Source organism: Malania oleifera, chromosome 1, assembly GCF_029873635.1.
Source record: "Malania oleifera isolate guangnan ecotype guangnan chromosome 1, ASM2987363v1, whole genome shotgun sequence".
Taxonomy (NCBI): domain Eukaryota; kingdom Viridiplantae; phylum Streptophyta; class Magnoliopsida; order Santalales; family Ximeniaceae; genus Malania; species Malania oleifera.
In genome coordinates this window covers 16,836,672-16,853,815 of record NC_080417.1, presented here as the reverse complement: position 1 = coordinate 16,853,815, position 17,144 = coordinate 16,836,672, and the positions used below count along the sequence as shown (strand labels likewise).

General features: G+C 37.6%; 1 protein-coding gene across 13 annotated transcripts; it reads right to left on the bottom strand.

Moving 5' to 3' along the window:
- Positions 1-310: 310 nt before the first annotated feature.
- LOC131144317 (transcription factor SPATULA) lies at positions 311-16,472 on the bottom strand. Of its 13 annotated transcripts, none has more exons than XR_009133777.1 (10): positions 15,854-16,461; positions 15,424-15,528; positions 15,195-15,260; positions 14,990-15,055; positions 1,880-2,194; positions 1,743-1,797; positions 1,379-1,520; positions 1,187-1,295; positions 636-779; positions 311-540 (listed from the first exon to the last, which is right to left on the bottom strand). XR_009133777.1 is itself a non-coding variant. In XM_058092908.1 (9 exons), exons 1-8 carry the CDS (start codon positions 16,388-16,390, stop codon positions 1,235-1,237), a joined length of 1,347 nt encoding a protein of 448 aa, XP_057948891.1. In that variant the 5' UTR covers positions 16,391-16,461; the 3' UTR covers positions 801-844; positions 1,187-1,234. The 13 variants fall into 13 exon arrangements, 9 of the variants coding, with proteins under 9 accessions (XP_057948891.1, XP_057948913.1, XP_057948922.1 ...); XR_009133778.1 differs by having other exon boundaries at positions 311-536; XR_009133782.1 differs by having other exon boundaries at positions 1,379-1,499.
- Between the last annotated feature and the right edge of the window lie 672 nt (positions 16,473-17,144).

Below are 17,144 nucleotides of genomic sequence, written 5' to 3'. Positions count from 1 at the left end.
TCAATGAAAATGAAAACTGAACCAAATCGAATAAACTTTTAACCGAACTAAATCGATCGAATTTACTCGGTTAATTTGATTAATTTGATTTTAACCGAATTATGCTCACCTTTTATTTTATTTTATATATTTATTTATTTATTTTTTCCCACACAAGACGCTTAGCTTAATTATGGTCAATAAGCAAACCAAATGACAAGCATGCACCCGTTAATTTTCCAATCTCCATTTTTTTCATTTTCCTACTGTTTGTTTGCTTGTTAGGGGATAATAACCTGTTTGGCACGAATTTCATGGAATCCCTAACATACGCCATGGAAAAAGAAAAGTTGATTTTTGACATAGAATCCCATTTCCAGTATATCAGAGAAGACACGGTCATCTATGCTTTGATTAGAAGTAGGAAAATGAAAAAGAAACTTTGAATCTGTCTAGTCTTTATTCTTCGCAGCATTCCAAACTTTCTTTCTTCATAGTTATTATTATTAGTATTCTTTTGGCTGCAACTCCACAGACTGCATTGGTCTTGACACCAGCTAGCTTTTTGGAAAATCAGAATATATATGTGAACATCAAACAAAAGGGATCACTGGAAAGTCATGGACAATTCAAGTTTAGACATTCGGGGAACTCACATTGTCACAGAAGTCATCTCACCCATGAGCATTAGAGCTCCTATCACTTTCTGGATTTTGATGCTCCAAATCTGCTAAAATTTTAAGCCCTGCTGCTTGGACTCTCCTCTTGCTAGTTCATATCATTTTCCAAGATGCCCAAAACTTGCAAAACAACACATGCACTAGACCAGCTTAGACAGCATCCAAATAATTAATGCACCTGTGCACTGTACAAAAGCATAATATTGGAACATTTTTTTTTTTACATTAGTTGCATTTTATAACTGAACAATAGACCATGTTGGCCAATCTGTATCCATAGCAGAGATGGCAGGAAGACAATTTATCAGAGTAGACTGCTATTAGTTGTTATAAAGAAAAATTCCAATGTTTAGACTTTGGAATGAATCATCTCTGTTTCTGAAAAACACTTGATGCCTTGAAGAAAGCCTCCCTCTTGCTAAATAAGCTTTGTGCTCGTTGCGCTCATGCAATATCAAAAGAAAAGTGGCTGCAGAAGTTGTAGCTATCCCAAATTCAAAGTAGTGTTAATGGCATAATTCAAATACCTTTGGTTCCAGTTCCAAAAAAAAAATAATTGCACTTCCTAGCTGACTTCAAGAATGTAACATTCCTATCTTGGTGTCGTCATAAGATGTACTTCTTCCGGCATGCATGCTGGTGAAAAGCATGTAAAAATTAGAAACTGAGACATGGTATGGAGGAAGTTAATAAAGTTGTTATCAGGAAGATATACAAACCCATTTGAGTGGGGAGACATATCTTGGTTGCTGTCCAAATTCTTTAAAAGCAAGCCTTCTGACTGCTCTCTTCCTAGGATGGATGCTTCAAAAGAGCCATTGTCCTTGAGCTCACTTGAATCTGCAGCTCCCATTTGGAATTCTTTCAACAAACTAATACAGGTCAGACCAAATACAACAACATCTAATTTTATAATTATATATATTCATTATATTGGCTCATTCTCAACAGTCGCTGAATGTCATAGAACACAAATATAAAAGAAACCACGAATATGGTTCACTGCATACTATTTAGTACTGGTCAAGTTGGGAAAAAAAAAATGGGGGAGATGAGGCAACAAAATACCTAAAGAATTTGTACCTGGGTAAGTTACGTTTGGTTGTTGATGCAGCAGCATGTCTTCCCTGCAGATATCCTTCACATTGCAAGAACATAAAATGGCTATATTATTCCCTCAACTATGGACTACATTTGTTCATGAGTCATAACAAACTTACCTCAGAAGGCATATGGAGCTGGAAGGATCCACGGTGAGTCTGCACTTGTGACTCTAAGCCAAATGAGGTTTCAGAATTGATTATATCTAGCAAATTAGAAACTGATGGTTGGTTAGAGGGATTGCACTGGCTGGAAATACTGAACATGGTTTGCCCTGGGTTTTCTTGGTTCATAGGGAGTGTGCCAACCATATTCATATGAGAGGATCCGTTTGTCTCACCAAAACCCACTTTCATCTGAGAGAGTTGCATAGGCTGCACTACTCCTGGTAGGCATAGAGGATGCAAACTTAAACCATTTCTCATTGACAGCATCTGAAATGTGAACCAAAATGGACAAACTTTTTTTAAAAAAAATTCAAACTTTCCAATAATGAATATGCCTAAATATTTTCTTCACAAAGGAAAGGATAAAATGAAATATCAACAATTAAAGAACCTAAGAAAATATACATAATTTTTTGAAAAAATAAAAAAAAGAAAAGCACTCAGATGAGCAAAACATCAACGGTGAGGTACATTCTTGCTAAAAGGCAGAGCAGTAGTAAAATATACAATGACCAACTATGATTTTAAAAAATATGAAGGCAGACAAGTTATGATCAAGCAGGAAAGGATGAGAAACAAAATCAGTAAATCTATCTTCATGATCTTAAATCATAGAACTGCTTACGAGCGGGAGCGGCAACTCACTTCCAGGTTTGATTATATATGATGGTAAAAATGATAACGCCATATTTTTCACTAACCCAAAATTAACGTCCATACCCATGAATCAATCACTGCATTTAAATTGGAATAACCTTGTAATTATCACACATTGGAATAACCTCAACATTTTCACACTTACAAATAACTTAGATTGCTAAACGATTTTATAATGAGCCATCATAATCTCACATCTGATCATTACTAGGAATATTGTATTTGAACATCTTGTTAGCATTCAATGTCCATTTCATATTTTTCATACAATTGACCCCATGGCACAACATAGTAGGTGAGCATAATATTGTAAAGCATTCTGTTGTCATTCCCGCTTCTGGAATAACCTCAACATTATTACACTTCATATAAAAATCACTAGGTTAGATTGCTAACAATTTTATAATGAGAAAGCATAATCTTACATCTAATTATTGAAAGAGGAATATTGTTGTTTGAACATCTTGTTAGCATTCAACGTTTGTTTCATATTTTTTTTTTCTTTATTAAATTGTCACCATGCTCAACAGGTAACAAGAGAGCATAATATTGAACAGCAATCTGAATCAAGCAAATCATATTTCATGCTGCACTAGAGAGTCCATGCAGCATGGATGAACTTAGCAGTTAGTTGCAACCCAGAAGATTTTGGTGGATATCCATGACGGTCAAATTTTTTTGACTACTCTCTGGCCTTGGTAGGAACATTTTTGTTAGGAGTGCCACCATAAGGTCCAACCTCATCATTTACAGAAAAGGCCAAAGCAGGGAACACGAATTCCATGTTTATTTCCTGAAAAGTATACAATTATAAAGCCCCTCCATACTTCTTAATTTAGAAACATTCAAAGCTTCATTCACTCACAAAAATATTGTTGGAAAAAATATTCAAACTCAAAACTCTAGTAAACCTTTTTTGGTAAATCAAAACCCCACTGAACATTTTCCTCTTCATTTTTCTCAAGAGCTTTCCCACATTTTAATTGCTCAAGAAGTTGTGGCCTCAAACTGATTACACAAGCTAGAATTCCTAAAAAGGGAAACTCAACCTGTAGAAATCACGAGTATCTTGGGTGATTTATAGGATATTTACGTAGAGAATTGTATATTATTAAGAGAGATTATTCTAGAAGATTGTTTCCATATTTAGCATACCCGATTGTATTGTAAGTAGTGTATTAGCTTGTACAAAGATTTATTCAAGAAATATAGAAATTATTAATTCTGATTTCATGACATCAAAGCTAGGAGATTAAACCTAGCTATCAATGGCGAAAACCGCCAGCCAAAGTAGAGGTTCGATGACCTCTAAATTTCATGAGGGTGAGAATGAAGCTATTTCCACCATGGGCTCAACAGGACTCAACAACTCGTCCTTCCAACTCGCGGTGGAGAAGATGGATGGCAAGGGAAAGTTGGGATTTCTTACCGGCAAGACATGGAGACTTGCCCCAATCGAAGCTGCCACCCTTCAGAAATGGAAATTGGAAAACTCCATGGTCACGACGTGGCTGGTGAACTCCATGAAGCCGTCGATCAGGAGGACTTATTTTTCCTGCTGTTGGCAAAGGAAGTCCGGGATGCTGTCCATGAGACCTACTCCGCTACCGAGAATTTCTCCATTACTCTACATAGCATTTCACACAGGCAGTTGCTCAGACCAACCGCACCTGTCCCCATGGATTCCTCTTCATCACTGGTGTCGTCGCTACATTTGGCCATGGCCGCCTTGATTGGTGCCTCCATCATGGCCATCTCTGCCTTCTACATGCTCAAGCACAGCATTGATCAGGTCCTCCACTGCCTCATTGACATCCGACGCAAGCTTCCTCCTGATAACGCTAACCGCTGCTCTACGTTGCGTGGCCGAGAGGAGAAGGAAGAAGAAGAAGAAGAAGAAGAAGAGGAAAGAATAGAGCGAGACTTTGACGGTTTTGGTTCCGATAGAGAGATTGGGATTGATGAGAAAATGTTGAGGCAGGGTCTATCTACTTTGGCCAAAGACCAGACCTCGTTTAGTTATTATAGAGCTTCGTCTTCCACAAATATTTCTTTGGGTTCTTTAGCCCAGAGAGGTAATTTTTTGCAGGCCTTGAGTATAACCTCTAGATCCAAAACTCCTTGGATTATTGATTCTAGTGCCTCTGACCACAAGACTGATGCCTATCATCTTTTCTTATCATATTCACCTTGTGCTGAAAATTTGAAAGTTAAAATTGCAGATGGATCACTCTCGTCTGTTGCAGGCATAGGGAATATCTGACTCTCTGACTCCATCACGTTGGAGTCCGTTCTTCATGTTCCTAATTTATCCTACAACTTACTATCCATTAGCTAGTTAACTAAGAATTCCAATTGTTCTGCTAAATTTCTTCCCTCTCATTGTGTTTTTTAGGACCTATCATCAGGGAAGACAATTGGTAGTGCTATGGAGTGTGAGGGACTCTACTACTTTGAGGAGGCTAATGTGAGTGAACAATGTTAAACTGCTATTTGTGATTTTGCATCTTTTTCTAGGAATAATGAGATTTTGTTATGGCATTCTAGGATGGGTCATCCAAATTTTCAATACTTAAGAAGTTTATTTCTTTCCATTTGTTCAAATAAGACGTCTTCTGATTTTCAGTGTGAGATTTGTGAACTTGCAAAACGCCATTGTAATTCCTTTCCAAAATCCACATACAATCCATCCAGACCATTTACTATGATTCTTAGTGATTTATGGGAGCCCTCACACTCTTTTAATCACACTCACACGAAATGGTTTGTTATTTTTATTGATGATCACACTCGTATTTGTTGGGTTTACTTGTTGAAAGATAAAACTGAAGTCCGTTCTTTTTTTATCAATTTCCACTCCATGATTCAAATACAATTCCAAACTCACATTCAAATCTTGCGTAATGATAATGGTATAGAATATTTCAATACTATCTTGGGAAATAATCTTCAAGAAAATGGAATTATCCATCAAAATTCTTGTGTGGATGCCCCTCAACAAAATAGGGTTGCCGAATGCAAAAATAAGCATATTCTTGAAGTAGCTCGGGCATTGAAGTTCACTACAAATATGAAAAAATATTTTTGGTGTGATGCTATTTTAACATGTACATATCTTATTAATAGAATGCCTAGTCAGGTTCTTTCTTTTGCCACTCATCTCCAAAAATTCCAAGAGTGTTTTCCCAACTCTTGGCTCAACTCCAATCTTTCCCTAAAAATTTTTGGGTGTTTAGCATTTGTACATGTTCATGCTCACAATAAGGATAAATTGGAATCTTGTGCCATTAATTGCATTTTTATTGGTTACTCTCCTACTCAAAAAGGCTACAAATGTTATGATCTTGTCACAAAAAAATTGTTTGTTAGCCTTGATGTCACGTTTTTTGAAACCTCTCCTTACTTCCAAAAGCCCTCTCTTAAAGGGGAGAATTGGAATGAAGATCGGTTCTTTGATTTCTCTATTGATGAATTTGTGTCATACATTGAGTTTGTTAACACCACTACACCATTCCCTAATTTGTCACCTGATCTATCATCTACAAAAGACCATTAACTCAGGGGGAGATGCAGAAAAAACAAAATAACAAGGAGATACTTGTTTACTCAAGGAAGCCAAAATCAAATAACATAAAGAATTTCATATCTGAGGCACCAAGAGAGCTGGAACCGGTGATAGCTCCGAGCAACCATGAGTCCACGTCCAATCTCGATCAGGTAATAGATCCAAATAGCCATGAGCTTTCTTCTAATAAGTCCGCACCTGATGATCTCAATTTACCTATTGCTCTTAGAAAACAAACTAGGTCATGTACTCTTTATCCCTGGTCAAATTACATGTCTTATAAAACTTTGTCTACAGGGTATTGTGCTTTTGCCTCTAACCTTGACAAGATAAAAATTCCAAAGAATATCTAGGAAGCCGTGGAGATTCCTGAATGGAGGGAAGCCGTCATGGAGGAAATGCAGGCCCTGGAAAAGAATGGAACTTGGGATGTTTTGAATTTTCTGAGAGGGAAGAAGCTAGTAGGCTACAAATGGGTCTTCACAGTGAAATATAAAGTTGATGGGATAATTGAATGGTATAAAGCTCGTCTTGTTGCAAAAGGGTTTACACAGACCTATGACATTGACTATACAAAGACGTTTGCATAGGTGGAAAATTTGAATATAGTTCGGGTCCTCCTGTCCTTGGCTGCCAACTTGGATTGGTCACTTCAACAACTTGACATTAAGAATGCTTTTCTAAATGGCGAGTTAGAAGAAGAAGTCTATATGACGATACTACCAGGTTTCACTAAGAAAGGTGAAGAAGATAGAGTATGTAAACTCAAGAAGTCCCTAGATGGACTCAAGCAATCTCCTAGAGCATGGTTCAATAGATTTGCGAAGGTGATAAAGAACTGAGGATATCGACAAGGGCAATCAAATCAAACTATGTTTTTCCAACAGTCTGAAAATGGGAAGAAAACAATTTTAATTGTGTATGTTGATGATAAAATCCTAACTGGAGATGATATAGTGGAGATGGAAAGATTGAAGAAAGTCCTAGCCGCTGAGTTTGAAGTTAAAGACCTGAGATAAATGCGGTACTTCTTGGGAATGGAAGTTGCTAGATCAAAAAAGGGTATCAATGTCTCTTAGCGAAAGTATATCCTTGATCTCTTAACCGAAACTGACATGCTTGGATGCAAACCTAGTGAAACCTCAATTGAAGTAGTAAAGAGAGTTGAACACTACGGAATATCAGTTGAAAAGGAGAGGTATTGGGGATTGGTTTGTAAACTAATCTATTTATCACATACCAGACTCGACATCGCATTTGTAGTAAGTATGGTAAGCCAACACATGCATTCACCAAAGGAGACACACCTAGAGGCTATGTACAAGATTCTCAGGTATCTCAAGGGTTATCCAGGCTAAGGACTCTTCTTCAAGAAGTGTAAAAACAAGGAAGCAAAAGTTTTCACAGATGCTGACTAGGTAGGATCAACGGAAGATAGAAGGTCTACCACCGGATATTGCACCTTTGTATGGAGAAATTTGGTGGCTTAGAGGAGTAAAAAATAGAATGTAGTGGCTCGAAGTAGTGCTGAAGCTGAATTTAGGGCAGTTGCACAAGGGATATGTGAAGGATTGTGGTTACGAAAACTTTTGGAAGAACTACAAATCACGGTGAAATTCCCTATCAAACTCTACTGTGATAACAAAACAGCCATAAGAATATCTTTCAATTCAGTTCAACATGATAGGACTAAGCATGTAGAAGAGGACTGACACTTCATCAAAGTAAAGGTTGAAGAAGGAACCATTTGTATGACTTATGTGCCTACCAAGGAACAAATAGAAGACATCTTTACCAAAGAGTTAGCCCAACAGATTTTTGATGATTTCATATGCAAGTTGGATATGATCAATATCTATGATCCAACTTGAGGGGGAGTGTAGAAATCCCGAGTATCTTGGAGTGATTTAGGAGATATTTATGTAGAGAATTGTATATTATTAAGAGAGATTATTCTAGGAGATTGCTTCCATATTTAGCATACCCGATTGTTTTATAAGTAGTGTATTAGCTTGTACAAAGATTTATTCAAGAAATATAGAAATTATTAATTCTGATTTCACAACCCATCTTACATCCATCTCAAATTTTAGGATATTTTGGATTCTTACCTTTATGAAGGCTGAAACATTATATTTTTTGCCAGTTAGCATTTCAGTGAACTAGTAATAATTTCTATTGTATTTTCAAACTCTTTTCCAATGAATAATTTGTAGTTCAAAGTTGACGTGTGCAGCTAATGGCAAAGCTAAAGCAATCATTGCTCAAATCTGTGAACTATTTGATAATTTTCAGAAGGGACAATTGCTCTGACAAGTTATCTGGGGGTGTGGAAGGAAATTCTAAAGCAAACGAGAACTCATGGCAGATTGTAGAGATTATTTTATAACAGAAGCATGGCAGCATGTCCAAACTAAAGAGTCAGCAAATAAGCAAGCTGAGTGCCAGTTCCTAGTTAACCAGTTCAACCACCATGCCAGCTCCTCAGCAGCCATGATGAGTTATGTGTTGAAGGATGCCTCAGTCATTTTTAGTGTTATGAAAGATGTCTTTCTTAGATAAGCAAAGCCTGAACAGCATATAAATTTTTTATATAAGCCCCTGACAAATTATATATTTAAAATTTAAACATATGGGTATTACATAAAACCCTCACCTTTATGTGTAAAGAAGCGCAAAAGGTGAAAATGACTGAACAAAAATGAAAAATGTCTTCTGGTCGTGTAGGCATGGAGGTTGACAAAAAGGAGGCTGCTCCCTTAAAAACGTTTGCCTTTTCTTTAGTTTTAGCCCATGCAATCCTAGAGCATAGATTAAATAGCATAGTTTGAGCTCATATCAAACTCTATTTCATCTCAGGTTGACACATGTGACAAAGCTAAACCAGAAGAAGCCTGACAAATCCAGTATTCATCTTAGCTCAACTTATTTGCAACCATACCCCAAGAAGTTAAAAGGAGGGACTGACATGCATTCTTCCTCCAAGAATATGCATACTTTGTCCTTGCTCACAATCAATTAGTCCTCAATATCCTTGCTGTTCTCCTTCTCTTTAAGCATCCACAAGATGAGAGATGACCTTAGCTAAAAATCTGATACTAAGTGATGAAGTAAAAAGAAGCAGAAGTAATGAGGAAAATAACACAAATTTTATGGAAAAATACAAAGAAGACGAAGAGGAAGAAGAAAAATAAAGGAAAGAAGTACAGCTGCATGCTCAAATTTATGTTGATTGAAATGTTCTTTATTTAAATCACACTCTTGATGTTCTTCTTCTCCTTTAACATCCAAAAGATGATACAACCTTAGCAAAAAATATGATACAAAGTGTTGAAGTAAAAAGCAGAGCATTTTGCGCAAAATTGTATTGATTGAAACGTTCTCTGTTTGAAGCACACTTTTCTGAATACACTCAATTTTTTTGGTAGCATCTCCTCCTACTGATAGACGTGCATTTTACCAATAATTCTACCCACTCAGAGAGAGAGAGATTATGCATTCTGTATTCTGTTGCTCAGTATGGGAGCAGAACTCATGACACTTGCAAAAGCATGAAGTCAAGTAAAATTGGTTGGTCTATGTGCTTGTTGTTTTGGCTGTGGTGATTGTAATACTAAGTACAGCTGCACCAGAAGTGGTTATGAATATTGCAATACATATATATATATATATATATATATATATTTGGTAGAAAAGGAAGAGATTTCATTAATGGGAGAAGAATTTACAAAAGGAGAATAATACTTCTCCTGAAAAAAATCTGGAACAAACCAGAAGAAAAAACTGAAAAACTGTAAAAGAAAGAAGAGAAAAAACCAAATCAAAAGATTCATTCCTAAATCATGCTGAACTTCCAAAAAGTTATCCCCCTTATAAAACCCAAACCCAACGCACCACAAAGAGGTCAACCAGTGAATCTTTTCCCAAACCAGATGCCCATTCAAATTTTCCCTGAAAAGATCCGTGCAATATTGCAATGCATATAAAGAAGGCACCACATCAGCAACCACATGCAAGCAGTTATAATTACGGCAATCAATGTGGCAAGTACATATCAACAACTAAATTTGAGTAGTTGTCTTGAATGGCTTGGATTAGGATGCAAATTAGTATTGTAGAGTTCTAGGGATCATGAGATGAGAGTATTCTTTTCTTTTTCAGTTAAAAAGGTTGAGGATTCTGACCAAAAAAGAAAAACAAAGATGACATAGACTTGAGCCCAGGAACCATAAACCTTAATTATAGCTAGCCTCCATTGGCTAAAGTATAATCCTAGAGTCTCTGCAATGTGCTTGCCTTAAGGTTTATGGCTCCTTAGCCTGGATGGATGGACTCAAGTCCATGAGGTCATTTTTCCTTCACAAATCTTATTTTGACAGATCTTTACAAGAAAGGGGTTTTTTTTTTCTAAGGTGCACCCAACCCTTATAAATACTCTTCTAAATTAAGAAGGCATAGTTGTGTGAGATAAATAAATAAATAACATAAAATTAAATCAAAAAATATTAAATTTAAGATCTTTCGCAAAATGAGTAAGGCATCTAGACTACCCTTCTACTCCACAATGGGCTCCCCTCCTCCACCATTCTCTCCCACTTAACAAAAGTTGATGTCAAATGTTAGTTAACTGAATGGGGACTCAACAAACGGAAATGGAACCGATGCGATTCAATGGGCTTGATATCTGTGGTAAGTTGCGAGTGCAGCTCAAACCTGACCTGATGCCATCTCCTAAGCTGAATGAGCTCTTATAGGATGTTAAGACAGTTACCTATGTTTAGTAGCTTATGAATGTTCTTATGGACATTGATGTGGAAATTAATTAGATATCAATGTTGCTTGGTAGTTAGGGTTGCATCCTTTAAGACTTTGTGATGCATATATTGATAGGGTTTGCAAATAAGTGTCCTCTTTTGTGGCTGTGGATATAGTGTTAGAGAGTCACTTTCAAGTTACGTCATTATGTTTGTGACTTACAGCTTGTGTTGTTTTAGCGGGGAGATTGTGGCATTTCCAGCATTATATGATTTATGATGGCCATGAAAACACATGAACATCAAGGTTGGGTTATTAGTTGCACTCCCAATAAATATCACAATATCTAGACCCTTGAAGCACTGTGGATCCATTTCCATTCGTTGAGTCCTACTATCAACTAACCAGAGGCCAAACTTTTTTCAAAGTGAGAGAGAATGATGGAGAAGGTGATAGCCCATCATGGAACAGAGAGGCAATTTGGAAGCTTGATTCCTCATTTAGGAAAAGATATTAATTATAGTTTATTTGATTCATTTATTTATTTTAGGCAAGTATGCCTCCATAATTCTAGATCAGTTTACAAATATACTAATACAGATTGTGAACAAGTTAATGTTTGATTTTTGAGCTTGAAAGAATTTGGTTGTTTGACTTTTAGGTTTAACTTTTGATGCAACTATGCTTTAGGTAGCTTTTGCACAATATGCCTGGTCAAAGAGACTAGCATTCTTGTGATGATCTCAAGAACTTAGGTTTATGATATGGGGAAAAAATGAACTCATGGACTCGGGTCTATGCTAAGAGCCTAAGAAGCCATTAACCTTGAGGCGAGCACATTGTGGTGGCTGAAGTTTGTGAACCCACAACAGTGCTTTAGCCATTGTAGGCTAACTATGGGTTGCTGCTTATGCCTCTGTATCTTGGTCTCAAGTCTGTGTTGTGTGTTTATATATATATGTATATATATATTTCAATATTCTCATCCTAAAAAAGAAAGAATATTTCATCTTATAACTTAGAGCTTTATGGGAATTAATTTGTCTCCTCATCCAAAACTTTCAAGACAACTACTCAAAGTTTCTTTCCTCTTCCCCTTTAGATGGGCTAGATTTTAGCTCAGGTCTAAGATATCCTTGTGCTGTTGATGAGCCATACCATTCTTTTCTACAAGGATATGGGTGTGATTTTTGCAATCTTTTAAGCTTGTAACGGTCCATAGTGTGATCTAATCCTGACTTGCCCAATTTCATTTTGTATTCGTCTTGTTTGGATGTGTTCGATTGATTCAAATTGATCAGATTCACGTAAACTTATCAGATAATTCAATTCAAGAATTCAGGAGTTTTAAGGATCTAGTTCAATAACAAAACCAGCTCTATTTGTGCAGCTTCCTCACAAACTCTACCATCTCTCCTTAAAGTAGTTGAAGGGGTGAATGATAATAAGGGTCTTGTCAATGACAGTAAATAATAAGAATTGGCAGTGTCGTTTAGTGATAGAATCCCAATGAAGGTATTCTGATGAGGGAATGATGGAGGTTGTGCTTCAACTATGTTGAACTCAGCTATTCATGTTGATGTTGGTAGTCTAGACAATGGGTTTGGTTAAGAAATAGGGGGTGCGGAATAAAGCTCGAGCTTGTCTTGAAGAAGCTGTGGAGAGGGGTAAAAGGATACTAGCTAGCTGGTTTTTGGGAGAGAGAGAGAGAGAGAGAGAGAGAGAGAGAGAAAGAGAGAGAGAGAGAGGATAACAACATAACCTTCTAACCCCAGCCCCCAAGCCCTGAAGCAAAACAAGGTGAGGAAAAAGCTTGTGCTTGTCATGCAGAAGCCATGGAGAGGGGCCTGGGGAGGATACAACTAGCTAGCTAGCTGGTCTCTGGTAGAGATAAACCAACATCCTAAAGTGTCTCAACAAACTCGTCACAAGCAAAATGAAAGTCAACACTTTAAAATCAATGTGCAAGCCTTAAAGAAGGGATTAGTTGATCATACATAGCACCCAAGTTATCCCACTATAACACTGGGGTAGGGCCAAAGGAAAAGTGAGAACCCAAGTTCTGCAATGAGCATCGCCAAATGAGCTCAGTAGTGGCTAAGCACAATATGATACTCATTTTTTGCCTAGGTTCAATACTCAGCTGTGGTGAAGGTGAGAACAATAGTTGGTTGCTGGCAAGGAAACTAATTAATGAAATTGGAGCCAAGAAACTAAGAACATGCTTGACCATATGCCATTGCACATAGGTGGTATTGTGATAAACTACCAGAGCTTATTAAAAAGATCTGACAGAGTAAGAGTGTATACTGCAATGCACCAATACCACTGAGATAATTGAGAATTGGAAAAGGGAGAACCTCATGACCTGGATAGAGGTGGAGAAGAGGCCATAAGACCCTTGACCAGTTTCACACCTGCCTTTTGAGTACAGTGAAGGAGATGCAGTAGATATTTTTGGTCAGTGAGAATAATCCATAAGAATGATGACTGAGGAGTCGCTTGGAGAAAAAAGTATGAGAATTTGAATTACAAAGAGATTAAACAAAGTTTGAATAAGATGAGCAGCCAGGGGAGATTTTTAGTGAGGCCAACTGAGAGGCAATGATAGTGAGAAAGAGATATGAAAAGGAGAATGACAACATAACTTTGGAATGGGCACATGATTAGTGAGAAAAATAGCAGTTTCAAAGGCAAAGTGCCGGTAACAGAGTGAAACAAAACGATGTGAGAGCAAGGTCAGGCCACAATTAAAAATATGGCAAATTTATGCTTAGCAGTGCCATTTTGTTCATGGCTTCCCTAACAAGCTAAGTGATGATTTATGCCAAGGTTCTTAAAATAGGAGTTTAATTTGGCACATTTGTCACCTCATTCTGAAAGAAAGGCCTTGATTTCAAATTGAATTGGCTTTCAACCATGCTTAAAAGTCAAGAAAAAACATATTAAACATCACTTTAGTGCACAAAGGGAAACAACCGAATGAATTTTGAGAAATCATCAATAAACAAGACGAATAAAATGATAGTCAATAGAAGAAATAATGGGAGCAGAACCCCAAAGATCAAAATGAATAATTTCTAATGTTGGAGAACTAACATGTCCACGAGATTGAAATGATACACGAGATCATTTACCTTAAAAACAAGTTTCATCTATGACTAGGAACCTTTCAAATAAAAGAGCAAGGTAACCAAAACAAAGTGCAATTGTTCCTTTCAGTTTATGCAGGCCTTGTTCAGATGGTCAGTGAAGAAGAGGGCTCTTGGTCACTTGATCTTTCACCACAAAAGAAATTAAATATTTAGGGTGGAACTCTGCGAAACAATCATTATCTTTTAAATACATTTTAATAAAATAGTTTCCTAAATTAGGAGTAGGGCTTTAAAACTGTCCCTTTAGGATGGGCTATTCCCTCCTCCATCACGACCTCCATTCCACACAATTACAAACCATTAAGTGCTCAACACATCATATACAAGATTTGCATACAACACAGCCATACTTCTCTTGAATTCTCATATGAGTTGACTTTCTGCCCCTTTTTGTTCAGCATGAAAAAGAAACTAGGTTTCACTCTTGGCATCACTCTTGTGATAGGAATAGTCATTCTATTTTCAATCTTCCCTTGAAGCCACAATTCACTTCTAGAATAAAGTTTAGAAGTGCAACCTAGCATAGGAAGATTTAATCATCGAGTGCTTAACATATGTTAAATCTTATTCAAAAAAATCTCTGTAGTCTTTCAGTAGGGTCGCATAACACCTTTAATTTCCAGTCTTAAGAGTGGGCACAGGACACAGTGCAGTGAGAAAACTTGGTAAACCTATTCAAGTCGGTATAAATTTTTGGATCATCATCAAAAGCAGACACATTGTGGTCAGATTGTCTCACCATTAACCTTGCTATATGATTTTCCAGTGAGGAAATTACTCAACAATGCTTGGTGATTATAAGTGTAAAATTAACAAGAATTGACATAACACATTTTTAGTCAATATTACAGCGTTGAGATTATCATGCAAGAAGAGAAGAATACAAACAAGGCATAAAATGAGACATATCTCCTAAAAAGGGTTACAGACCTGTACTTGGAGCTGAAGTTGCTTGAGATATTCAATTGCCTCGTCTAACATTGAGGCCTTATCAGTCTGTCATGAAAACAATATTAAATCCTCAGGAAAGAATGAGAATCATTTACAGACTGATATACTATGAAATGAAAAATCAAGCATAATTGGCAGTTTGGCGCCAAAATTTGTGAGATATACCATATGTGTACATACACACCTTGTTAGAATTCGGAATTAGGTTCTGCAATGCTTTCATTTTCTCATTAATCCTACTCCTCCTCCTCTGCAAAACGAGTTCTTGTATAAAAACACACCCAGAAGAAGAAGTCAATATGTGTGAGTGTGTGTGTGTGTGTGTGTGTGTGAGAGAGAGAGAGAGAGAGAGAGAGAGAGAGAGAGAGAGAGAGAGAGAGAGAGAGAGTATATTTCAAGCAGAGCCTCAAAACCTTTTCGGACAGATTATGGACTTCAGCTGCTCTGCTTCTCTTCGATGGATTCCGAGGAGGAATAGGCTTTGAGGGAATCTCTCCCGTCAACGCTTCAAGACCCTCCTGTGATCCAATACCATCAATTGTTTGACCCCAAAATAAATCACGGGAAATAACGAATTTTGCGTATTCAGAGAATCAGAATACTGGGGAAAAAGGTGAGGGAAAATCATTTTATCTTCTGAATATATACTTCTCTTTTTCCAATCAATGTATAATGTACAAGAGTCGGTTAACTAAGAGTTACTGGATTCTCAGATCCGAAACAAAGAAAATCAAGAGGACAGCTCACTTCTTTTTCTCTCTTTTCCTGCCGTTTCTCGGCAACCAAACAGAACATCAGGAAGAGAAAGCCTACTTAAAAAGACACTAGTCAATAGATAAGCACCTCGCTTTCGCAGTCAAAGTCATCAGGGTCATTGTCACTTGCTCCGACCGACGAAGACAAAATCATGCTGCCACCACCCCGCATGCCGGCCGGGCGATAAACCCCGGAAGAAGATAAAGCGACGCCGGTCGAGGAGCTCAGGCCAGCCGAGCACTCGGCCGCGGAGATCCCGTCCATGGCGAGGAGGTCCGAGGCCGGTACGAGCTGTGATTGGCACAGAAGGTGAAGATTTTTCGACAGATTCGAGGTGCTGCAGAGTCCAGCCGTAGCGGGCAATGACGAAAAGGACTGCGCCACCAAAGGCGATGAAGCCGACAAAGAAGAAGAAGAAGACGAACAAATAGAAGACGACGAGGATGAACGGAGGAGAATCTGGTGAAGAAACAGAGAGATTTCGTCTGATTCAAGGGGAGATGAGGAAGAAGAACATGGAATGTCATACATATCCGCCATTGATTCTCTCTCTATCTCTCTCTTCTGTGCGTGCGTGCGTGCGTGCGGAGTGTTTGCGTTCGTCCTCTGAGTTTTCTCTTTCATGGCAGAAGCAGAGGAAGGAGTGAAATTGCGGGCGGGTTAAAAGAAGGAGGAGGTGGTGGCACGCGCAAGCAGAGTGAGTGGGGGGGTGGGGGCGGAGGGTGGGCTCCGGGTATTCAAACGGTCTTGTGGCCTTGTGGGTATTGGCAAGAGGACAGCGGAGGCAGCTGGTTCGACCGTGGGCATGAAAGTGTTCTTCTCGGCAAATGATTGGGCTGTCAACTGTTAAATCTGACAGGCGACGGAGCGGTAACAAAGGCATGCGAGGAGAGGTGAGGACACCACTCCCCTCGCACGTGACCCGCACTATCTGGTATAACTGTAAGTACAACTGCCTCTTTATTTGCTTTAATATTTTTCTGACACTGATAATAGTTTAATTATAAAGGTGTCAATCCCTAATAGAATTTTAAAAATTATAATTTAAGGAAGTGTTTGGAAGTATGGATTTTGGGTTTGAAAGAAAATTAATATAATTTTATAATATGTTTTGTCTAAATTCACACAAATTAAAATTTATATTCAAAATTTATCCTTTCAAATATTTTCATTGGGTTTGATACTACGAATTTTATATGATAGATTTGGATTTAGGTGAGATTTGAATAAATTTTAATATAATTTTATATTATATTTTATTTAAATTCAATACAATCTAAATTCACGATCTCTCCAAATATGATAATACCTTATATTTAGGAACATAAAATTAGGGCATTAGATTTGGATTTATGTGAATTTGTTACAAACTTATGCT